Below are 26059 nucleotides of genomic sequence, written 5' to 3'. Positions count from 1 at the left end.
TAAAAGGACTAAAATATAGACAATATAACATAAGAAAAGAAATTGAGATGAGACCCGCAACCTGACCCGCCACCTGCAGACCCGCATCTATACCCGCACCTGATAATCCTACCCTCATTTCCCATGGTACCCAACCCGCTGCAGGACTCTAACCTGAAGTACTGCGAAAACTTTACTCGACTCGGATGAAAACCCCAACTTTATTGGATTATCCAGTGCAGATCACGATGTCAAGAAACAACTTCAGGGACATCTGCCATTGACTGAGTATTGAATGAGTATTTTCGGATTAAATTTTTTAGCAGCTTTGGGGTATAAGTCTCTAAAAAAGATTTGAGTTTATTTTTCCTCTAAAAAGTTTTCCCCTTTAAAAACTTTACTAGACCAAAAAAATTTGAGGTTTAATAAATATGCCCCTTAGTACTTTATAGAATGGCTATTTCAGTTTATTTGGACTTTATTTTTTACAGTATCGTTTTTTAATTACTTTTGCATTTTTCTTCTGGCTAATGAGGTATATCATTGTTCATTGACATAATACAGGTATGGGAGTTTTTTTTTTCAACAAAAATTAGTTTTTCCCCTTTAAAACCTCGACCAAAAAAAATTTGAGGTTTAATAAATGAGCCACTTAGGGGCAGATTTCTCAAAGGTCGAAGTGAAGTTTCGAAGTGAAAAACTTCGAATTGCGAGCTATTTTTTGTGTACTTCGACTAGGGAATAGTCATACTTGGATTCGAATTTGAAAAAACTTCGAAATTCAAAGGTCGAATTTTTTTGAAGTACTGTCTCTTTAAAACTTCGACCATTCCCCACCTAAAAGCTGCCGAAGTGCTGTTTTAACCTATGGGGGACCTCCTAGAACCTGTATGGAGGCAATTGGGGGAGTTTGGTAGATCGAAGGTCGAAGTTAAAAAAACTTTGAATCGAAATACGATCGTACAATTCGAAGTACAATAGTATGATTCAAAGATTCGGCCCACTTTGACCCCAAAAAAACTTCGACCACCATTCGATTGGTCTTTTTGAATTCGAAGTTCAACGTTTTTTTAACTTCGACCTTTGATAAATATGCCCCTTAGTGTCCCCACATTGACATTTCAGCAGTAAAGACTAAGAAGCTTCAGAGTATTAAAACTAATAATAACTGCAGTCTCCTTTTTTGTAACACTGACCACTTTTATCCGGTAAACCAGTATATTTGCATTGAAATGTATGAGCTTCAGCTATTCAGTAGATTCACCTTGAGCACCAGTGGCCCAAAGTTCATCAGTAAATGATGAGGCTGTTCTCATGTCTATGGAGATACTGGATTCTTTATGTGCTTTTGAAATACACCCAAAATACAGGAAAGGCACTGTGGCAAATAATATGAAACTGAAATGAAAGGGCTTTTTAAAGTAAAGTAAGTAGAGGAAGTGAGAAAACTGCATATAAATATTGCTGAAAACACATTCATTAGAATAAGGGATCTATATTTAAATTTTGGATTCGGCCGAACCCCCGAATCCTTCACGAAAGATTTGGCTAAATACTGAACCGAATCCTAATTTGCGTATGCAAATTAGAGGTGGGAAGGGGAAAATATTTTTTAACTTCCTTGTTTTTTTCACACAATTTCCCTCCCTGCCCCTAATTTGCATATGCAAATTAAGATTTGTATTCAGATCGGCCGGGCAGAAGGATTCGGCCGAATCTGAATCCTGCTGAAAAAAGCCGAATCCTGTCCAAATCCCGAACTTAATCCTGGATCCAGTGCATCCCTAATATTTCATGCCCTGATATGCTTTAAAGAGTGTTAAAAATGGGCATTTCTTATCCACACTGGAATGATACATTTCAATGCAGAATTATATTGTATGAATCATTTCTCCACACACGCACATGATTGGCATCAGGGATTCAGAATCTTGAAAGGATTCAAGTGCTCAATGCAGTCAAACGCATTCAGCTTGATAAATGTGTCAGTTCCTTCAAATTTTCCTATTTACAACAGAACTTGCCACCAATTTCCTTTGCACCTGAGCTATTGGAAAGAATCCCGAGCCAGTTGAACGGATTCAAAGAATAAATAGCACCTTTGCATCTTCCTTCCCGTGCCCACATCACAAAACAAATGGTAATTTATTCAACAACTGACAAGATATTTCATCACAAGCAAAAGTGCGGAAAATAAAGACGTGATTTGAAACTCTATTAGTTGCACTCCCTCAAAGCACGTCTTTCTTGCTATTTCTCCGCACCTGTTTGACTTCATTTGACTCTATAAACAGGAGTTGCTAACAGATATATCATGACAAGCAAAATTGCACCTTGCTCCCGACGCATTTTGTGCTTCTATTTGCTGCACTTCCTTAAAGCACTCCTTTTTTGCTATTTCTCTGCACCTCTTTCACTTAATTTGACACTATCTTGAAAATGCGGAATAAACAGCAGTTGCTATTCGATACCTCATAACCAACAAAGTAAACCCTTGATCCTGATGTGTTTTGCACCTCTATTTGTTGCACTGCCTCCCTAACCCTAATATAATTCCTCAAATCCTTAATGGGATATACAAATAGCCCTATCTTTATACACCTTCACTCCCAAGCACAGTCTAAAAGACCTTTTTTAAACTAACCATTAACTAACATACAAAGCAGATGCCTTGAGCACAATATAGATACCTTTTAAAAAGTAAAAGGAGATGCCATGTGCTCAATCAGCCGTTACAGGATTACAGATTACAGTTTTACAGTTTTGCTGCTGAACCTTGTTCACTGTGGAGTGAATACTATCCGGAAAAATGTAGGCAAAAGGGAGTTCGATAGGCCTGCCACGGCTGGACAGGATCCTCCAGTGCCTGAAAGTTCAACCAACGAGGTTTTGGAGTTTGGATTTCCGGATTTGTATGTTCACACTATGGAGAATGTTGAGAGCTGCAGTTCAGCAATGGATGTCGGGAGAGCTCACGCTATAGACAGTGTTGGGAGCAAATACCCGAAGGATTCAAGCCTTGGTATGTGCTCGACTGGGAGAGTCTGAAGCCTATAAAGAGATCATCGCTGTGGATGTCAGCTCTGTGTGAGACTACCCATCTGTGTGACTCCTTTGGGTTGAGTGTTACCTGAAGGAAGGGGTAGGAAAGGATAAGGATCCATTGATCTCCTGTTTGGAGAAACCGGCTGTTTGTGTGCCTGCCACATGGGAGCAAATACTTTCCATCGGGAAAGGTATTTGGGCAGGTAGCACTACCTAGGACTGGTACTCTTTTGGGGACAAGGGATGGAGACTATTGGGCTCCCAAAATGGAGTTGCAGGACTTTTCCTGGCAGGGAATTACCAGGACTGGACTGCTACAGGTTCCTAGGGTTGTGGGTCATGCTTTGAATGCATTATGTGTATAATGTTACTTCCCCTTTAAATTTGCACTTCTTAGTGTAAAGTTTATATTTTTATATAATAAAGCGTGTGTGAATGTTTTCCTAATGGGACTAACCGCAGGTGTATTCCCGGATCCCATTAGGTGGAGGCACTGCCAGAGAGGAGTTACCCAGTACTTAGCAAAGGGGACTCAGGACCTGCCTCGGTAAGAATTCTGTGATATACCACCTTAGCACCAGTGGCCAAAAATGGGTTACACACACATATATACCTTAATCATACCTTAATTCATTATTTCCACTAGATCTTTTCTTGCTATTTCTCTGCACCTGTTTCACTTCATTTGACTCTATCCACTTGAAAAAGCAGAATAAACAGGAGTTGCTAAAATTGTGTGTGTAAGGGCAGAGACACACGCTGCAATTTTGGGAGATTAGTCGTGCAGCGACAAATTGCTTCTTCTTCGGGCGACTTATCTCCCCGAACTGCCTTTCTGCTGGGTAGAAAGTAAATCGCCGGCAGGATGGCACTCGGATCTCTTCGACTTTCCGAAGTCGCCTGAAGTTTCCTTGTGAGGGAACTTCGGGCAACTTCGGAAAACTAAGCATTCCGAGTGCCATTTATTTACATTCTAGCCGACAGGAAGGCAGTTCAGGAGGAGATTAGTCGCCTGAAGGAGAAGTGATTTGTCGCTGGGCGACTAATCTCACGAAATAATCTCTGCCCTTATTAATTAAATCTTAACAATCACTGAAGGAGAAGATGTTTTTTAGCTCATTAAGCGATTCCATTAACAAAATCAACTGTTTTAAAATATGTGATTTTATGTAAATTATGCTGTTTGAAAAATACAAGGATGACATGCCTATAATAGAAAATATTGCTAAAAAAATGCCCTAAACAGCACACGTACATACACAAATCAAGTTATACAGGTATGGGATCCATTATACAGAAAGCTCCAAATTATAGAAAGGCCTTCTCCCATAGACTCCATTTTATCCAAATAATCCTAATTTTTAAATATGATTTCCTTTTTCTCTATAATAATAAAACTGTACCTTGTACCTGATCCCACTAAAATATAATTAATCCTTATTGGAGGCAAAACCAGCCTATTGTGTTTATTTAATGTTTATATCAGGCTGCTGACAGGTTTTTTTTTCTGTCTTGGGTGCTAAACAGCAAAGTTTGGTGTGCTAGTGTGCTTACAGCAAGTTTGTCACAACCTGCTTTACTTTGCAGTTTTACCTCCGTTTGAGGGGGTGGGGTTTGATTAGTTGCACCTGAACAGACTGTATAAATAGAACCCCTGGGACTCCAGTGGAGCTTGCTCTAGTGTTAGCTTCTCTTAAGTGTTTGCTCATTAAGTGGGGGGATCTGTAAAAGTGGGGGATCTGTAAGTGGAGTTATAAACACTGGAGTTGAAAACTAAAGGAGGTTCAAACTAGGTCAAAAGTTTGTTCTAAACCCTCATTTTTATTTTATATATTTATTTTTATTTTTTCCTGTTTTGATCTGTAACTGGGATAATGAGTGCTAGCAAGATTGAAGGTCTGACTCAGTGCACAGTCTGCCATATGTATGCAGATTTGGAACAAGAGATCCAAAATGCTTACCTCTGTGGTGGTTGTGAGCAAATTGCCACTTTGGAGGCTCAAGTTAGAGCACTAGAGCAACAAATTGCAACACTGCGGTCGATTGACAATCTTGAAAGGAGTCTTTTGCTCACTGAGCAGGACCTAGCGGGGTCAGATAGTTTGGGGGGAACAGAACAGCAGCAGGATATTGAGGCAGCTAGCTGGGTGACAGTTAGAAAATCTAAGGTGGGCAAAAGGAAAATGGAGGCTGATCCGGAGATTATACATCGCAACAAATTTGCCAGATTGTGTGAAGATGATGGGAGTATGAACTCTGGATTGGCAATTCTAGATGGGGCTGATCTCTCTAACAGCCGGGAGACCAGTTTCTCTAGTAGTGCTGGGGAGGAGAGTAGAGTCAGGCCTAAGCAGATTGTGGTTGTATAGGACTCAATTATTAGGAAAGTGGATAGGGTAATTTGTCGTCCGGATCGCTACAACCGAACAGTTTGCTGTCTACCTGGTGCCAGGGTTCGGCATGTGGTTGATCGGATAGACAAATTATTGGGTGGGGCTGGGCACGACCCAGCTGTCTTAGTGCATATCGGTACTAATGACAAAATAAATGGTAGATGGAAGATCTTAAAGAATAATTTCAGGGATCTAGGCTCTAAGATCAAGGAAAGGTCTTCCAATGTAATCTTTTCTGAAATTTTGCCTGTGCCACGTGCAAGTTTAGGAAAACAGCGGGAGTTTAGGGAGTTTAATGCGTGGCTCAAGTCTTGGTGCAGGAAGGAAGGGTTTGGGTTCCTAGAGCACTGGGCTGACTTTTCGTTGGGGTACAACCTATACAGCCGTGACGGTTTGCACCTCAATGGAAGGGGGTCCGCGGTGCTAGGGGAAAGAATGGCTAAGAGGTTGGAGGAGTGTTTAAACTAGGCAAGGGGGGGTGGGTGGGTGAGATAAAGGATTATGGGGAAGCTAGTGTAGACGGGGCAGTGGGGTTAGTAAGGGGTCATGGGGGAGGAGTGAGGGGGGCATACAGTTTACCAGCTAAGGAGGTCCCTCTGTTACAAGGAAAACAGAATAATACTAACTTAACGTATAATTCTTCACTAAGTAATGCACATTTCAAAAGTAAAAGTAGTAACCTCCGCTGTATGCTGGCAAATGCACGGAGTTTGTCGGGTAAAATGGGAGACCTAGAATTAATTGCATGCTCTAAAAATTATGATATAATTGGTATCACTGAGACCTGGTGGGATGAAACATGTGACTGGATTGTGAATTTAAATGGTTACACCCTTTTTAGGAGGGACAGAGGGATTAAAAAGGGTGGAGGAGTGTGTTTGTATGTAAAGCCTGAATTAAAGCCATGTGCTAAAGAAATAAAAATAGCTGGCACTGGTGAGGGTGTAGAATCACTCTGGGTAGAGATTTCGACTGGGCAAAAGGTAACAAAAAGAATTATCATTGGTGTATGCTATAAACCACCTCGTATAAGTGTCGAGTATGAAGCCCAGCTACTCTTGCAGATACAAGCGGCTTCACAGCTGGGTCAAGTTGTTGCTATGGGTGACTTCAATTATTCAGACATTGACTGGGGTAATGGGGTTGCTAAGACAGAAAAAGCTAGTACGTTTGTAAATATGCTGAATGACAACTTTTTATTCCAGCTCGTTCAAGAACCTACTAGGAATAACTCTCTTTTGGACCTTGTAATAACTAACAATACTGAACTCATCTCTAACATTTGTGTGGGTGAGCATTTAGGGAATAGTGATCATAACATGGTCTCCTTTGAGATTCTGTTGCAGAAGCAATTCTATAAGGGAGTAACTAAAACACTAAATTTCAGACGTGCAAACTTTGACAGTATAAGGGCATCTCTGCAACATATTAAGTGGGAAATGCTTTTCACAGGGTTAAACACAGAACAAAAATGGGAAGTCTTTAAAATGCTGCTTAATAAATATACTTGTCAGTATATTCCACTTGTAAGCAAGGAACGTCGTTGCAAAGCAAAATCTTTTTGGTTCAATAGAAGCGTTGGTGTTGAGGTGGGTAAGAAAAGACGTGCTTTTAAGGCTTTCAAGTTAGCTGGTACAGCCGAAACATTTATAAGGTACAAGGAGGCCAATAAATCATGCAAAGAAGCTATAAGGCAAGCTAAAATTGCTATAGAAAAGGATATTGCAGCAAGCAGTAAAAAAAATCCAAAATTATTTTTTAAATATGTCAATAGTAAAAAAATGAAGCAGGAAGGGGTGGGACCCTTACTATCAGAGGGGGGTCAGCTGGTTGATGAAAACAAAATAAAAGCGCAGATTCTGAACTCGTATTTTTCATCTGTCTACACAAATGAAGAACCAGTAAGTGAAGGTTTCCTTCTTAACACTCCCAATTCTAGTAATACAACTAATGATGCATGGTTCACACATGAAGAAATTCAAAAGAGACTTGAACATGTTAAGATTAACAAAGGTCCAGGGCCAGATGGTATTCATCCCAGGGTAATTAGCGAGCTTAGCTCTGTGATTGCCAAACCTCTTTACTTAATTTTTCAGGATTCATTGAGATCTGGCATAGTGCCGAGAGACTGGCGAATTGCTAATGTGGTGCCTCTATTCAAAAAAGGATCCCGTTCTCAGCCTCAAAACTATAGGCCAGTTAGTCTGACGTCAGTATTAGGAAAGCTTTTCGAAGGGTTAATAAAGGATAAGATACTGGACTTCATAGCAAATCATAATACTATGAGTTTGTGCCAGCATGGTTTTATGCGTAATAGATCTTGCCAGACTAACTTAATTTCTTTTTACGAGAATGTAAGTAGAGACCTCGATTCTGGGATGGCAGTGGATGTGATTTACTTAGACTTTGCTAAAGCATTTGATACAGTGCCACACAAAAGGTTACTGGTTAAATTAAGGAATGTTGGCCTGGAACATAGTATTTGTACCTGGATAGAGAACTGGCTAAAAGATAGACTACAAAGAGTGCTGGTAAATGGAACATTTTCTAATTGGACCAGTGTTGTTAGTGGAGTACCGCAGGGCTCTGTTCTAGGTCCCTTGCTTTTCAACTTGTTTATTAATGACCTGGAGGTGGGCATTGAAAGTACTGTTTCTATTTTTGCAGATGATACTAAATTGTGCAGAACTATAGGTTCCATGCAGGATGCTGCCACTTTGCAAAGTGATTTGTCTAAACTGGAAAACTGGGCAGCAAACTGGAAAATGAGGTTCAACGTTGATAAATGCAGGTTATGCACTTTGGCAAAAATAATATAAATGCAAGTTATACACTAAATGGCAATGTGTTGGGAGTTTCCTTAAATGAAAAGGATCTAGGGGTCTTTGTAGATAACACGTTGTCTAATTCTGGGCAGTGTCATTCTGTGGCTACTAAAGCAAATAAAGTTCTGTCTTGCATAAAAAAGGGCATTAACTCAAGGGATGAAAACATAATTATGCCTCTTTATAGGTCCCTGGTAAGGCCTCATCTGGAGTATGCAGTGCAGTTTTGGACTACAGTCCTTAAGAGGGATATAAATGAGCTGGAGAGAGTGCAGAGACGTGCAACTAAATTGGTTAGAGGGACGGAAGACTTAAATTATGAGGGTAGACTGTCAAGGTTGGGGTTATTTTCTCTGGAAAAAAGGCGCTTGCGAGGGGACATGATTACACTTTACAAGTACATTAGAGGACATTATAGACAAATGGCAGGGGACCTTTTTACCCATAAAGTGGATCACCGTACCAGAGGCCTCCCCTTCAGACTAGAAGAAAAGAACTTTCATTTGAAGCAACGTAGAGGGTTCTTCACAGTCAGGACAGTGAGGTTGTGGAATGCACTGCCGGGTGATGTTGTGATGGCTGATTCAGTTAATGCCTTTAAGAATGGCTTGGATGATTTTTTGGACAGACATAATATCAAAGGCTATTGTGATACTAAACTCTATAGTTAGTATAGGTATGGGTATATAGAATTTTAATTAAAAGTAGGGAGAGGTGTGTGTATGGATGCTGGGTTTTCATTTGGAGGGGTTGAACTTGATGGAATTTGTCTTTTTTCAACCCAATTTAACTATGTAACTATGTAACTATATGATTTTCTAGTAGACTTAAGGTATGAAGATCCAAATTACGGAAATATCCATTATCCAGAAAACCCCAGGTCCTGAGCATTCTGGATAACAGGTTCATACCTGTACTAACATTTATGAATATGCTTTGTATGCAATGGATCACAAGGTAATCTATAATTTCTCCACTTGAAAACTATTTAACTAATATTTTGGCATGCCACAAGAGGTTCCCACATAAAAATAATATGTGAGTCTGAATAGAATTTCTAATAAATGGTCTCCTATAAGCATATGGTTAGGTAATGTGACCTTCAAAACACAATAAGGTCAATGTTCATGGCCATAAAATAATCATAATGCAAAAAAAAATCTCAAGTAATTAAGTAATGCAGATTCTGAAATATTTAGTATGCAAAATATATGATTTAGTCACATTATTTATTCAGTACATAGAGGGCGTTGGGTGAATAATTACTGGCCTTCCGATTAGTTCAGGCACATCTCAAGGTGTTGGGTAAGAAAGATTGAAATATATAATTATCAGAAAAATGGATAGTGATTATCACAGTAATCCTACTGGCTTTGCAAAGTGCAAATGGAAATTACGGACAATTAGTAGGTGTTTGATGTAGTCGATGGCTTCCCGCCATTGTATTAACCCATTGGAATACAAATATTAAGGTATTATGGAAGGTTAAATGGAGGCAGAAAGGTCTGCTAGAATTCTTCCTGTTGGGTTTGGGGTTTGTTCACAAAAGATTGTTGTGTAGGAAAAAGTATTGACTTCTGAGCTTATTGACAACGAGACACATGGCCAAGTTCTATCACATAGATCGATATAGATAAGATGGTAAAATCTGCAACAACCTGGCTTCATTGCTTAATGTAAACCTTAAAAATAAGTGAATGTAAAATTAATGAGGGTGCTATTCTAAACACTTTTGCAATGTACATTCATTATTTGTTTTTAATTCCAAGTTATTAAAGGATACATGTAGGGGGTTATTTATCAAGGTCCGAATTTATCTCAATATCAGCTGCTACAAACTCCGATCTAACCCACTCGGGTTTTCCATGCTTATTTATTATTACATTTTCCCGAAAATTACCTTTGCGGGAAAAACAATGAATTCAACAATTTTTTTCGTGAATTTTCCCCGAAAACTCCGAATTTTTCTGAGTTTTCCTCTGAAAGCTCCGAAAACATAGTGAAATTGCCCGAAACCCCCAACACAACCAAAAATCAATGGGACTGTTCCCATTGACTTTTATGCAACCTCGACAGGTTTGAGATGCCGTGGTTTTATATTCAGGCTTTTTAACCCTCGGGGTTTAATAAATTCCGAAAAAATTGTGATTTATTTTTAAGCCTATTATAACACAAAAAATCTGTGGGATTTTGGGGAATTTCGGGCATTCAGAGCTTAGTAAATAACCCCTGTACTGTTAACATGAATGAATTTTGTTACAACAGCGCCACCTGCTGGTCATTTTCCCACCAGTCTGACCACCAAGTAGTCAAGGAAGTTGTCAGGAGCAGTGATGGGCGAATCTGTCGCGTTTCGCTTCGCCGAATAATTCGCGAATTTCCAGCGAAATTCGCGAAACGGCGAAAAATTCGCGAAACGAGACGCGCGGGCCGATTTTGTCGCGCGTCGAAATATTTTGTCGCGGACGCAAGTAAGTGTTTTAACGCGCGACGTTATTTTTGACGCGCAGTGCAATTTGATGAAGCCCATCTTCTATGGGTGTTTTGTTTGTATAACCTTTTTTCACCTTTGGGCCTACAAATAAAAATTTTCCCCTTAGTTTCAAGCTTTGTAGTCTGTGATGATAAATGAACATGGTATCTTTTGCTTTGTGTCTGAATGTGCTGAATTGGATTGGACTCCATGGGAAGACCAATACACATGCGTGTTTCACTTAGTATACTGCTACACACATGCCCTGCATTGTTAGAGGACTCCTATCTTGAAAAAATGGCTCCCATTTTGCAAGTTTCTTAAACTTTTAACGTTTGTGGATTTTTTCACATTACCTCTGGTCAACTGGTAATGGTATCTACTACTACTCTATATCACTGTTTAACCAAAAAGTACCATCTGTACTTCATATATCTAATAGTAGATTACTAACACAAGTACAACTAATAAATCTGAGCAGATAGTATCTGGATGCTTTGTATCTCAGATAAAAATGAATAAACCATATGTTTATGTGAATGAACCTTATATTTACATCATGTAATTGTAATGATTCAGACCAGACCCTGCCTCATACATGGCATCAATACCCACATTCAGCATGCTGGTGTCTGACCCCACACCAGCAACTTGCTGCCCTGCCATAAGGGGACCCTGCCCAATATCCCCTACTGATGTGGGCTGTGACATGACCACCTCCTCCTCTTCATCAGACATGAATGCCCCCCCCCATTCCTGCCTGATCATCAAAAAGATCCAGGGTGTCTGGGCCCAAGTCCACCTCAGGATCAAATAAGAGGGATGGGGTGTCATCCCACACTGAGCTAGCAGGTGATGCCACCTCCTGCCGCTCACTGGTGCCCGCTGCAGACGAGGTAGCCTGGGTCAGCCAGTCTACCACTGCCTCTGCCTGCTGCGAGCGTATGGGTCGCGAAGCAGTGGCAAAAAAATCGGGCACAGTCCTACGTGGACCAGTTTCCCCGCTGCTGCGACCCACAGCCACCTGCTGCTGTGGCATTTGCTGCTGCTGCTGCTGCTGTTGTTGCGGCTGCTGCTGTTGTTGTTGCAGCTGCTGCTGTGATGGCAGCTGCTTTGATGGCAGCTTGTGCTGCGACTGATTTACAGTACCCAGACTGGGCATGGCACATGGGCTGGGCTGTTGTGGGGTTGGATGCCCGCGGCCAGCACCACAGCCTCTTCCTCGGCCACCCCTCCCTATCTCACCCTTCTTCCCACCACCACCACCACCCCTCCCCCCTCTCCCACGGCCCGTCATATTGGGCAACTAAACTTAAAAAAAAATATATATATATAAGGGGGGGGGTTTGGATATTTCGGGGAAGGAAAGGAGAAAAAAATAAAACCCTCAACTAAATCCCCTCAGCAGAAGTATGTCCCCACAAGGAGTACACACACCAGCACAGACAAAGACAAAGACAGTTAGCCCTAAAAAGGGCTATTGGGTGGTGAGCAGGCAAGCAGAAGAGGGAAAACAGTAAACTGAAATCCACAACCTCCACTTGCACTGACTCAGAAAAAAAAAGCTCTCTACACAAACTCCACTAGCTAAATCACACACAAATCTCTCACTATCCTGCTCTCTCTACCTCTACCAGAAACGCCACGAGTAATGGCCGCCTCTGCAGATCCTTATATAGCCAGTGGGATGGCTCACATCTTATTGGCTGCTGTGGGTGACGTTCAGTTTGTCGCGCGTCTTTTTTATTTGACGCGCATTAGCGGCGTCGCGGCTCGTCGCGCGACGACAATTTCGACGCGCGGCGAAACGAGTCGCGAGGCGAATTTTTGCCGCAATTTCGCGAAAAATTCGCCCGTGGCGAAACGCAGAAATTCGCCGCGAATTTAACCATGGCGAATTTATTCGCAAATCCCTAGTCAGGAGAAAGAAAGAGGCTGCTCTGATGTTCTTCTGCTTAGGAAAGATTTGAGAAAGGTTTCTAATTTTTTTCCTAAGCAGAAGAACATCAGAGCAGCCTCTTTCTTTCTCCTGACAACTTCCTTGACTACTTGGTGGTCAGACTGGTGGGAAAATGACCAGCAGGTGGCGCTGTTGTAACAAAATTCATTCATATTAACAATTCATGTATCCTTTAATATCTTGGAATTAAAAATTGGAAAATAAATAAATAATGAATGTACATTGCAGAAGAGCTTAGAATAGCACTCTCATTCATTTTATTTTCACTTATTTTTTAAGGTTTACTTATCCGTTAAACAAAACCAACCGTTTTATTAATTTTATGTAAAATATGCTGTTTGAAAAATACTAGGATGACATCGCTATAATAGAAAATATTGCTCAACAATGGCAAAAACAGCACATGTACGTACACAAATCAAGTTATACAGGTATGGGATTCATTATCTGGAAACCAGTTATCCAGAAAGCTCCAAATTGAAGGCCGTCTCGCATAGACTCCATTTTAGCCAAGTAATCCTAATTTTTAAAAATGACTTACTTTTTCTCTGTAATGAAAAAAGTAGCTTTTACTTCATGTAATCTAAGATAAAATGAATCTTTATTGGAAGCAGAACAATCCTATTGGTTTTATTTAATTTGTTTACAGGATTTTCTAGTAGACTTAAGGTATGAAGATCCAAATTATGGAAAGATCTGTTATCTGGAAAACCACAGGTCCTGCACATTCTGCATAACAGGTCCCATACCTGTACAACAAAACGATGCACCCATGGGTCTTCAGTAGGGATGCACCAAATCCAGGATTCGGTTCGGAATTCAGCCAGGATTTTTCAGCACGATTCGGATTCCCACCCCTAATTTGCATATGCCGAATCTGAATCCTGCTGAAAAATCCTGGCCGAATCCCGAACGAATCCTGGATTCGGCGCATCCCTACTGAAGACCCATGGGCTTTTCAGGTTTAACATAGTCTCAATTAAGATCAGGGCAAGTTAATTTACAAGGCCACAGTCCTGGTTACCCTGTCCTGCCTCCTCTTTGTGGTGTCCCAGTCTAGTCCCAGCTAGTTTTGGGACAGCTCCACCCTCTATTTTTTCATTATATCCTACAATCTTTCTATAAAACCGTAGCTCTCTGGTTGGCCTTTGCCCAATCCCTGGTCATAATCAATTAGATTTAGACTTTTCTCATTAACTTATACTTCTAGTAATAGATATTTATAAGCCTGGCACTTTACTATTGTAGCATAATTTGATCCATTTTAGAAACATCAATTTACTATTAAGCACTTTGTGTATAACTTTTGGCATTTCCTAATGAATTTTGGTCTTTTTTTAACTTAATTTATTCGAGTCCAATCATGAATTGTCAATGAACTGATTGTTACCATTAATTGGGCAACAGTCATTGGGTATATGCACTAATTTGCACTTTATATTTATACTTAATATTTATGAATTGGCTTGGGAATTAATTGATTTGGGAAGAGATTGTTTTTTATATAATATCGTTGATGAACTAAATAAGTAGGCACACACTGCACTTTAATTTAAGTTAATCACCTATGTTATAGGTAGGGATTTAATCTATCACTAGATACTAATTAATTGTTACAGACGGGGTATCTTTCTATTCCTAATTTTTTGAGCACTGATCTTCTGACGGTCGTCAGCCCCCGATTGTGACCTTTGAGATCTTATTTGTTGTGACGTATATACTCGAGTATAAGCCTCCCGAGTATAAGCCGAGGTACCAAATTTTACCTCCAAAAACTGGGAAAGTTTATTGACTCGAGTATAAGCCGAGGGTGAGAAATGCAGCAGCTTCTGGTAAGTTTCAATCAAAAAATTGAGGGTTTCTGCTCCCATTGGAGGTGCCGGCTTCTCGTTTTTGGATGCCGGCGACCATTCTTGGATGCCGGAGAATATTCTTGTACCGTATATACTTGGAGACTATTCTTAGACGCCGGCGACTATTCTTTGCGCCGTTTTTGCGCTTGACCCGAGTATAAGCCGAGGTAGAGTTTTTCAGCATATTTTGGGGGCTGAAAAACTCGGCTTATACTCGAGTATATACAGTAAGAGTTCTTTTCCTTTTATTTTGATCATAATATGAGATTAGTTATGTCCTTTTTTGAAACCTGTCTTGTAAAATAACAATGCTTTGAAATATTATTTTACAATATAATGTTATGTAACAGAATATAATTTTTTCTTCATCTCTGTGGTGCAGCCATGAAGATGTAAATTGCCCACATCTCCAAATATTTTATATTCAAGGACGTTCTGAGTCTCGTAGCATGAATCAAAAGAAGCAGCTGTCACTCATCTTGATGGTTACTTCTAATGCGGAACATTAAAGCTCTTACCTTGAGTATAAATCAAGCACAGGTTGGAAATTTCTTTTTTTTGTTTCATCTAGACAGGTTCATTAGTTGATTAAAATATCTCCTGGCATGCTGTTGTTGCTGCAGCTCAATAAACCAGGTTGGCTGATTAATTTCATGCACACACAGACAAAAAAATGAACACACTTTCATCATTTGGCATCTAGGGAATGTGAATGACACATCACAGGTCAAAAATTCGATGTTACGCAAAAGGAAGAAAACAGCTTACATTAGAACTTTTAACTTTGCCCTCTTGCTGAATGCAGTGCCATTAAAGCAAACTTAAAATAGAATCTGACCTCCATCTAAAAACAAATGCTCCGTAAGGTTACTTTGTATTACTCATCTTTCCATTCAGGCCTCTCCTATTTATATTCTAGTTTCTTATTCAAATCAGTGCAGGGTCCTAGGATAAAATGGACCCTGGAAACCAGATTGCTGAAATTACAAACTGGAGAGCTGCTGAATAAAAAGCTAAATAACTCAAAATACCACTAATAATAAAAAATGAAAATTAACTTCAAATTATCTCAGAATATCACTCTCTACATCATATTGTATGAAAAGTTAATTTAAAGGTGAGCAACCCAATTAAGACAATAAGATGCGCCAACTAAATCTGACCATGTATGGCCACCCAGAGTCGGAATGGACAGGAAAGAAATCGGTGGCAGTGCAACGCAGTTCGCACATGCATGGTGGGGGGGGAGGAGTTTGGACATCGGGAAGGGGGTCCTGAGGGCTCCAGTCCAAAGTTGTGGCCAGCTTTAAAAAACATCATTACTAGTGATGGGCAAATTTATTTGGCAGGAACGAATTTGCGGCGAATTTCTACGTTTCACGTCTTGTTCCATGAAAACTCACCGGCGTGAAGATTTGCCAGCGTCAACGTTTTTTTTTTTTACGAATGGGACAGAATCGATGCCGCCAACAATTCAAAAGCGTCAACTTTAACGGCAACGCAGGGTCTGACTGGCCCGACAGGAGACCGGGAAAAAAACATGTGTGTCCCCGACCCTCATGGGCCCCCCCCCCGGGCCAGGCCAGACTCCCTCTCCCGTTATTTGGGTTAAAAAAATATTTATTTTTTTGTTGCCGGCAGCGCATCTGAGCATGCACGCCGAGTTGCGCCGTTTGCACATGTGCGTCACGCTGTTTGGGCCGAGTGTTTCCTTCATGCTTGGCGCGTCACAGTAGGGGAGCGGGGGGGCCTGAACAGCAGTCCCGTGGGCCCCTGCCCCCCCAGTCCGACCCCACGTCAGCATCCATTTTGATGCTGGCAAATTGTCGGGGGAGAAATACACCCATCACTAATCATCACTGAATGTTTCTAACAGGAGAGCTTAGTTAGCAAAAAATACTGTCTTAACAGGTAGGGTAATAGGTGGTTATATGTTCTTCCTCTGAGAAACACATAGTGGGACATTCACTAAGATTCGTAGTTTCGCCAGCGCTCTGCAAATTCACTAAAATCCGAAGTTGCGCTCAGGGGTAGCGTAAGGTTGCGAAGTTGCGCTAGCGTTGATTCGCTAAGCAAAGCGAAGTTACGCTAGCGATGGTTAATTTGCATACGGCGCCAAATTCAAATTTCAATGGAAGTATTCGTAGAAACACTACAAAAGCCTGGGAAACCTTCAAAACATCAAATAAAATTGTTATTTTGCCCTACACATGTGCCCACTGTATAGTTAAGGTGCCATGAGTTAGGAAATGTAGGGGGGAAGGAGGGGAGCCCCAAAAATTTTTTCAATCTTTTTCAGCCTATCACCCATAATAAAGAAAAAACGCCAGCGTTTTTTGGAACTTAGAAAAAATGTAAACTTTTTTTGAAGCAATCCCTATCTACTCTATTGCACTTCGCCTGGTCTGAGGTGGCGAAGGAAGTCTGGCGTAAAAGGTAGCGTTCAGAACAATGCGCGCGTTAGTGAATTTGCGTAGTTACGTCCGTTGCGCAACTTCACCAGGCGTAAGGGTGTGAAGTAACACTAGCGAAGTTACGCCAGCATTCGTTAGTGAATCGGCGAAGTAACAAAAATGCCCAATGCTAGCGAATTCACGATAGTATTAAGCGCTTCAGCGCTTAGTGAATTTGACCCATAACCACCTAGAAAGAAGAACAGGTTGTAGTTTACTTTAACCTTCCACTACATTGTGGTCATCCACCATATCTTCTCTGTACAATAATTGCAGACCTCTTTATTAAAGACAATATGCTAAGGGGAAGATTTACATAGGGTCGAATATCGAGGGTTAATTAACCCTCGATATTCGACTGCCGAATGTAAATCCTTCGACTTCGAATATCAAAGTCGAAGGATTTACCGCAAATAGTTTGATCGAACGAAAAATCGTTCAATCGAACGATTAAATCCTTCGAATCGTTCGATTCGAAGGATTTTAATCCATCGACCGAACGATTTTTCTTCGACCTAAAAATTGTTTAAAAGCCTATGGGGACCTTCCCCATAGGCTAACATGGCACCTCGGTAGGTTTTAGGTGGTCGAAGTTTTTTTTAAAGAGACAGTACTTCGACTATCGAAAAGTCGAATAGTCAAACGATTTTTAGTTTGAATCGTTCGATTCCAAGTCAAAGTCGTAGTCGAAGGTCGAAGTAGCCAAAAAAATCATTCGAAATTCGAACTTTTTTTTCTTCTATTCCTTCACTCGAGCTAAGTAAATGGGCCCCTAAGTGTGCAGTGTTTTTTCGCCATGATTGTATATCATTAGGCATCTCTGAATGGTGGGAATTCTGTAGGACACAATTTGATTAGTACTTACAGTATATACCAGAACTACAAAGTACCAATATGTTTAATATTAATATTAATCATATGCAATTAAGATTAGTACTGATTTGCTTGTTTCAGAAAAGTTTTAGTTCCCAAGATGCAGTTTGTTCATTAAACACTATGGAGTCCCTTATCTAGAAGCCCTGAAATATTTTTAGGTACATTTTACAAAGATTCTGCACCCTCTAAGTTCTTATCCTCATATACAGTACATTAAAGCAGCCCCCCACCCCCAATCTCATTTATTCCAATTATTTACCTGGGTGGACATTCCTTAGTGTTGCATTTCTTCTGCCGTGTCATTGGCTGCATTTCTTGATCACAAAAGGTATTCTTAACGACTCCTCTTTTTTTGTTCACGCATCGAGCAATTTGGTGTTGAACACCTGTGAAACAAAGTCACCAGAGATGGCATTAAGTAACAGTGACATAAAACAGTGACATTTTCCTTAAAAACAGCCACAAACCTTTTCCAGAAAGTTGCCAATAAGAGACATTTACTATTTTTCTAAAAACAAAATTCTGAATTTTGCTCTTAAAATTATATTTTTTCATACAAAATTATCAGTAAAATTGTGTCAATACAAAAGGAAACTCTGAGGACTTTCAATTATTTACATTTTTTTTTCTAGTGTTCAAGATATTGGCAGTATTGGCTAATAGTATGATTTTGAAACAACTGTACCACCTGCTGTTTGATTGACTGGATGCAGCAAAAGAATGTTAATGAGAAAAGGAAAGTCTTGTGATATCTAATATAAGTAATTATAAAACAACTGGACTTGCTGAGTAATTACTGAAGACATTTCACTACTCATCCGAGCAACTTCTTCAGTACAACTGACTGGTGTGGGAAATTCTCGGCATATAAACTCTTCCACTAATCCAATCACAATGGCACATTGTAACTCTTCAAAGAGGTGACATCTGAAGAAATTCACAGAGGTGTTGATTCTGTGTAGTTACTGTGATAGGATTATCCAATGTGTCATGCAACTCCTAGAAAGAGATGTTACTTGTGAGAGTTGCATGAATGGATGTGTGAAGTGTTCTGAAACCATCGGGGTACAGATGTTAGAACAGCATTGTATGTAGCAGACAGGTGGTGTCGAAGGCCCCCGCCTCTGTTCAGGGATGGTTTCTCTACTTTGACATGAATCACCTCTTCTCTTTGACTGGTGTGGGAAATTCTCGTCATATAATCTCTTCAACTAATCCAATCACAACGGCACACTGTAACTCTTTAAAGAGCTTTGAAAACAGCAGCAACCAAACCCAACAGGAGCATCAATAGAAATAACCACCCAGAGACACATAAGGGCAAATTCACTAAAGGGCGAAGTGACTAAAGCTGGCGTAAATTTGCTAGCAAAGGAGATAGACTCTAGTGGTACTTCGCACTCTAACTTCAGGCTAATTTTCACACAAAACGCTGGTGACTTTTCAGTTTTTCAGGGTGATAGGTTGCAAAAGAGCATACATTTTTTTTAGGGTACCTGGCTTCCCCCCTAAGTAATGTGGAATACAGAGTCCAGTGTAGCAAGTAGTATACAGATCTATACATTGGGGAGACAAAACAATTGCTCACCAAGTGAATGGCTCAGCATAGGAATGCGAACTCTACAGGGCAAGACTTGGCTGTCTTTCTACACTGAAAAGACAAGGGACACTCCTTTGAAGATAGCAAGGTCCAAATCTTGGATAAAGAAGACCGCTGGTTTGATTGAGGTGTGAAAGAGGTGGAGAAACCATCCCTGAACAGAGGCGGGGGCCTTCGACACCACCTGTCGGCTACATACAATGCTGTTCTAATTTCTGTACCCCGGCGGTTTCAGAACACTTCACACATCCATTCATGCAACTCTCACAAGTAACACCTGTATCTAGGAGTTGCGTGACACATTGGATAATCCTATCACAGTAACTACACAGAATCTACACCTCTGAGAATTTCTTCAGATGTCACCTCTCTGAAGAGTTACAATGTGCCATTGTGATTGGATTAGTGGAAGAGTTTATATGCCGAGAATTTCCCACACCAGTCAGTTGTACTGAAGAAGCTGCTCGGATGAGTAGTGAAACGTCTTCGATAATTACTCAGCAAGTCCAGTTGTTTTAGAATCACTTATATTTGATATACCATGACCTGGATGAATGAAAATCTTCATAGTCAGAAAGTCTTGTGATGTTGCTCTGCTCAGAAAATGAAGTCAGTGACCAGAAAGTGCTCAAAAGAGCATTAATCTCATTCGAGAGAAAAACAATTTTCACATAATAAAAAAGTATATGAAGCCAAATTCAACAGGACAGTTTTGTATTAGGAATACATAAAACCTTAATTTAAAAATTCTCGTAGACCTGCTTACTCCTAATCTACATATAACCCAAACCCTCTTGATAGGCCCACGCCCCTCCCACCCATCTCTGATGTCACAAAAGGGGGCAGGGCAGGTGCACCCTATAAATAGAATCTGCCTGAAGAAGAAGCTGGCACAGGAAGGTCGCATGCTGGGAGTGGAAGGAACAGCTCAACCCAAACCCACCTGCAAACTATGCAAAGAAGTTGGCCCAAACCCACCAGACCTGCAGGTCCCATGGCTACTGAACTGGCCTGCACGTTACTAATATGGAGGCCTTGCTTACACTACGTTGCTCTGATGATAGTGTAAACTGGACAATATATCAACAAACAAAACAATTGAAAAAAGCATCTTGTTTTTGAAATAGAAAAAAAAAATTATATTGGACCAAGGCTTCCTTTTCTTTGTTCTTTTATTATATATATTAGACACAAAAGTTCCTCAACGCAATAGCTGATCATTTTTACTGATGAAGGTCCAGATAGGATTTTTTTTTCATGGTAATTCAGAGCCTCATTAGGGACAAATATTGCAGACTATAAAAATTACAGTTTCTATTTCTGATTTTTAAAAAAAGAAACAAGAAATCGTTAAGTACCTAGAAAGTCGTCTCATTAGGGCACAGTCTAAATAGGAAACCATCTGAAGTACATTGAAAGATCATTTAACCTCATTTACTTGGGTTGAGTACTATAATTTTTCAGTGCCTTGATTAAGTGAAAGCTTTCACTTTCTGCCATTTGAAAGATATCAATTTTTGAATCATAACAGTAACAGGGTTGTGCATAGATTTTTAGAAGAAATCCAGCAATGCTTTAGTTGGTTGTGCTCGATTTCCTCAGGACTACGCAAATGTCTACTAAAATATTTAGAAATTAAAGCTTTATTATAAGCATGGGAGATAGATCAGACTCTATCAATATGGATAGGCAAATTAAAATGCAGGTACAGGATCTTTTATCCACAATGATAGAGTTTTTTCAGATTCTATATCGTAAAGGGTGATTCATGTTTCTGTTAACTTTTAGGAGCAGATTTATTAAGGTTCCAGTTGTATTTTTCACAAAAAATTGAAGTTTTCAAGGTTATTTTTCAGTCAAAAATCGAATTGTTTTCTACTGAAAAAAAAAACTTGAATTTTTTTGACATTTATTATACCCTGACCTTGGAAATAGCCCAAATTAAAAAGTAAACCTGACAAGGTCACATAGGAGTCAATGGCAGATGTCCCTTGAACCATCTGAAGATGTTATTAGCCTTCATGATGTTCAAGTTTATTTAGGTGGGTTTATCCTGAAAACGTAATCAATTTGAGCAATTAGTTTTTTTTGCAGAAAACTCAATCAATTCGAGTTTTCAGGTTGTTAACTTTGGACCCTAGAAACAAAATTGCTGAAATTCAAACTGGAGAGCTGCTGAATAAAAAGCTAAATAACTCAAAAATAATGATAACAAAAAATTTTTTTTAAAAAAAACTGAAAACCAATTGCAAATTGTGTCAGAATATCACTCTCTCCATCATACTAAAAAACTCAAAGGTGAACAACTTTACGGAGCCCAGTTACTAACAATCAAATTTTTATTTTCTTGATTTCCATGAATCTCTAAAAATTCGTCGTTTTCCTATTTTATTTTTAAAAAAAAGCTCTAAAAATTCAAGGCTTATAAAGTGTAAAGATTACAAAAACCAATAATACAAAACATGGCCATATAAAATTTGTCAAGGTCCTATAGAAGTTAATGGGAGCTGCGTTGATCCTATTGGACCGTTTCAAATCAATTTGGACTTTTAGAAGTTTTATACATTTTTTTCACTAGGAATTGCCAATTTTTTTAAAGGTTTTCGAGGTGCATTATTCAGTGTCAATTTCCATTCACAGTTCTAGTGTTGGTGAGTTTTGTTGTGGTTTTAAAAACCTCTAAAATCACTTAATTCAGACCTATGATAAATAGGCCTCCATGTCAGCTAAAATAACATATAAACATTAAATAATCCAAATATGACTCTACTCTAGGGAGATGGCCTTTGTTATTCTGAGCTTTCTGGATAACAGTTTTCCGCATAACGAATCCCATATCTGTACACTTGCATTCCCATGAAAGAGCTTGTAGTTATAACTAATGAAATGCTGCACAGCAGATTTTCACCTTTTTTAGGATTCAGATTTGGTTCAGCCAGACTCTTGGATTTTTGCTAAATCTGAAACCTGCTGAAAAAGGTTCGGATTTGGACAAATCCTGTACTATCCCAGATTTGGCACATCCCTAAAGGAAACCTAAACTTAAATTGCTATAGCACAATTACTACCCTTGAAACATATATGTGTATGTATAGGATCCATTATCCAGAAAGCTCAGAAAGCTGCAAATTATTAGAATATCTAAATAATTCTAAATGATTTCCTTTTTCTCTGTAATAATAAAACAGTGCCTTGTACTTGATCCAAACTAAGATTTAATTAATCCTTAAGCCTTATTGGAGGCAAAACAATCATATTGGGTTTATTTCACGTTTAAATGATTTTTAGTAGACTTAAGGTATGAAGATCCAAATTACAAAAAGACCCATTATCTGGAAAACCACAGGTCCCAGGCATTTTGGATAAGAGGTCCTATAACTGTACATATCAATGGGGTTGAATTTCAAGCTCATCCACTTCACTTCTATCAGGCCTCTACCAAATCTGTAGTCCAAATCCTAATGATTAGAGTCAATTTTAAAGGTAATGAAATGGTCTTGATATACTTTTGCAATGGCTGTCATTTTTCAGCTTTATTTTCATCCACAGGATACCATCTAAACTGCAAGAGCTCATGCCGGTCATGAACATTTATCATGTTTAAGTGTTGACGGGAAGAAAAGAAAAAACATTTTTCTTTGCTTGCCTAAAATAAAAAATGTTACCCCTACGTACGTGAGCACAGTGTCCAAAAAACTTAGAAACAAATTTCTGTGAATTGAATACATGGAAAATGACTCTGAACTCTTTGCTTGGTTGATCTGAAATATATAAAGAAGTTCCAGTGACGGATGGGGGAAGGGTATTATATTGGTAGAGACTGCACACCTTCAATCCCCAAGGTCCTATTGGGGATAAAAACCAATTATGAAAATAAATAGAAGGTGGACTGCAAAACCGATATATTAAAAGTTCAATTTATTATATAATCACAAAAACACTGGCCGGCCAGAAAACACAGTGAATAAATTATGAATAAATAATTCTAAAATCAGTAATAAATACAAGGTGGGCAATCACTTTTCCTGTGGAGAAAAATCAATTGACTGTTCCTTGGTGATGTTATATGCTTCTAATTTAAAAAAAAAAAAAGGATGGTTGTGAGTTGTAGTTCAACAAGATAGAAATGTTATTTCCCAGAAGTTGGAGCTGGGATTTTGAAGCAGTGGAGTGTGCGGTGTATTTAAATTGACTATAAGGAATGCTTCAAAAATTCCAGCTTTAACTTTTGGGAAATAACTTTTCTATCTTGTTGAACTACAACTCAAGATCATCCTTTTTTTTAAATTAGAAGCATATACCATCACCAAGGAACAGTCAACTGATTTTTCTCCACAGGAAAAGTGATTGCCCACCTGGATTGTATTTATTACTGATTTTAGAATTATTTATTCATAATTTATTCACTGTGTTTTCTGGCCGGTTTTTGTGATCATATAATAAATTGTACTTTTAATATATTTAATCATTTTAATATTTAATATATTGGTTTTGCAGTCCACCTTCTATTTATTTTCGTGATCTGAAATATATGTCTGATGTTCAGAAAAAATGTTCCTTAGCTTTCAATATTATATTAAAGACAAAGAGGGTTATTTATTAAAGTCTGCTAAAAAGTGGGAAAAAAAACCTAAAATCGAGATTTATTCTACCCAAGGCTGAAAAAAAGTCAGAATCCGAAAAATACTCTATCTTCATCCTGTCGAGGTCCTGTAGAAGTCAATGGCAGAGGTCCTATTTGCAATTTGAAGATAAAATTGTCTGTGCTGGGTTTTATACAATAATCCGAACATTTAGGACTTTTCCGATTCAGACTTTTCAGGCGTCAAATCCAGAAAATTCGGATTTTATACGTTGCAATCTGAAAAAGTTGTGGTTTTTCGTGCAATGATCCGAAAACTCAATCAAATTTTATTGTGGTTTTTTATTGATCAATAAGGGTAAATCGTGGATTCTAGATTGGTCAAATGTTTTTAATTTAAAAAATCGGAAAAATTCTGATTTTAATAAATAACCCCCATACTGTTATAATATACTATCTCACTTTTTGAATAGTGTTGTTAGTTACTATCTGTCACATTTAAGTTTATGTTGGGATTTGCCATTGCAAAGGCAAGTCCAGAGAAGAGGCTAGGGCTCAGTATATATACAAGGAATGTCCAATGGGTGAGGACAGGCAGCAGGTAAGGAAAAGTCCAGGATAGGGTTCAAATAAGGGAATCTGAAACAAGGCAAGCAGTATTAGAGAACTTTAGAGCTGCAGCTCAAGAATAGGACAAAACCGTAGCAAAGAATACAGGAACAGGTTATAAATAGGGATGGGCAAATTGTTTCACCTTATTTAGCCTCAGAAATGACGCCCATAGACTTGTATGGCTTTGCACGTCAAAATTTTTTTGATGCCCATAGACTTTAATGGGTGTCTGCGACATTTTGTCTGCGGCTAATTTTTGACGAAACGGGTCAAATTCGTACAAGCCTAGTTATAAACTAGTTCTTGCAAGAACTTAATAGTGAAGCACAAGGGGCTACAAAGGGAGGCTTATAAAGGCCCACAATTATAAAACTACAGACCTCTTGTCTTTAGGTAACAGGTAAGTGCCAATGAAAGTAAATTATACAGAGGCAGGGGTTATCAGTACAGGTATGGGACCTGTTATACAGAATGCTTGTAAATATTAAAAAACCCAATAGGCTGGTTTTGCCTCCAATAAGGATTAATTATATCTTAGTTGGGATCAAGTACAAGCTACTGTTTTATTATTACAGAGAAAAAGGAAATCGTTTTTAAAAATTTTGATTATTTGGATAAAATGAAAGTCTATGGGAGAAGGCAATTCCTTAATTCTGAGCTTTCTGGATAATGGGTTTCCAGATAACGGATCCCATACCAAGGCCAAACCAATAGAACGGACAGCGGCTCAATCAGAAAACAGGACTGGCCAGTTACTATTAGGACCAGAGCTCTGGACAGGGCAGCTCCTGATGTTTTTATAGCCTCTGATTGCTTTATCAATTTGCATTTCTTTCTTTTTGTAAAATTTGTTTTGAATTTTCTTTGTTTTGAAATCAAATTGAATGTCCATCTATGTAACTTAAAGACTTAAAGAAGATGTATGTGGTTTAAAGACTTTAAACACTATTTTTTCTATTTTAACTTTTTAAACACGCTCATTTGAGCACCTATGGTGAGATCAATTCAGGCAGACAGGTCTTTTTTCTTTTAGGAAATTAATTTATGAAATATGTTCCATGCTGTACTACTCTGAGGGTAATTTGAGGCAGATCTCTTTAACTGGCAGACACAATTACTAGTGTAAGCTAGAAGAAATCTTTTATAATTACCAGTTCCACAAGTTGCACTGCAGTCTGTCCAGCCTCCGTATCTCCACGTGTATATTGATTCAATCTCGTTTTCCAAGTTGGCGTCTTTTTGTGCAACATATTCATATCGTACTCCTGGGTTGTGTTCCTGAAATAGAAGCTGAACAAACAGATTTAATTGACATTGATGTAAAAGAAACCTTGCTGGCCCGACAGTCATTAGCAATTTTATGAGCAAAGGCAATGTTTAAATCTAGTGAAATAAATGCTGGATGCAA

General features: G+C 39.0%; 1 protein-coding gene across 2 annotated transcripts in view; it reads right to left on the bottom strand.

Annotated features, from left to right (window-relative positions):
- The window catches only part of adamts12.L (ADAM metallopeptidase with thrombospondin type 1 motif 12 L homeolog), a 352590-nt gene that overhangs the window by 69694 nt on the left and 256837 nt on the right, over positions 1-26059 (bottom strand). For both annotated transcript variants that reach the window (XM_018266523.2, XM_018266519.2), the window contains exons 16-17: positions 25803-25941; positions 18117-18243 (exon numbers count right to left, since the gene is read on the bottom strand). In XM_018266523.2, coding sequence (XP_018122012.1) covers positions 18117-18243; positions 25803-25941 — 266 coding nt within the window. The remainder of the gene's footprint in view (positions 1-18116; positions 18244-25802; positions 25942-26059) is intronic.

Source organism: Xenopus laevis, chromosome 1L, assembly GCF_017654675.1.
Source record: "Xenopus laevis strain J_2021 chromosome 1L, Xenopus_laevis_v10.1, whole genome shotgun sequence".
Lineage (NCBI taxonomy): Eukaryota > Metazoa > Chordata > Amphibia > Anura > Pipidae > Xenopus > Xenopus laevis.
This window is presented reverse-complemented; position numbering and strand designations above follow the sequence as displayed.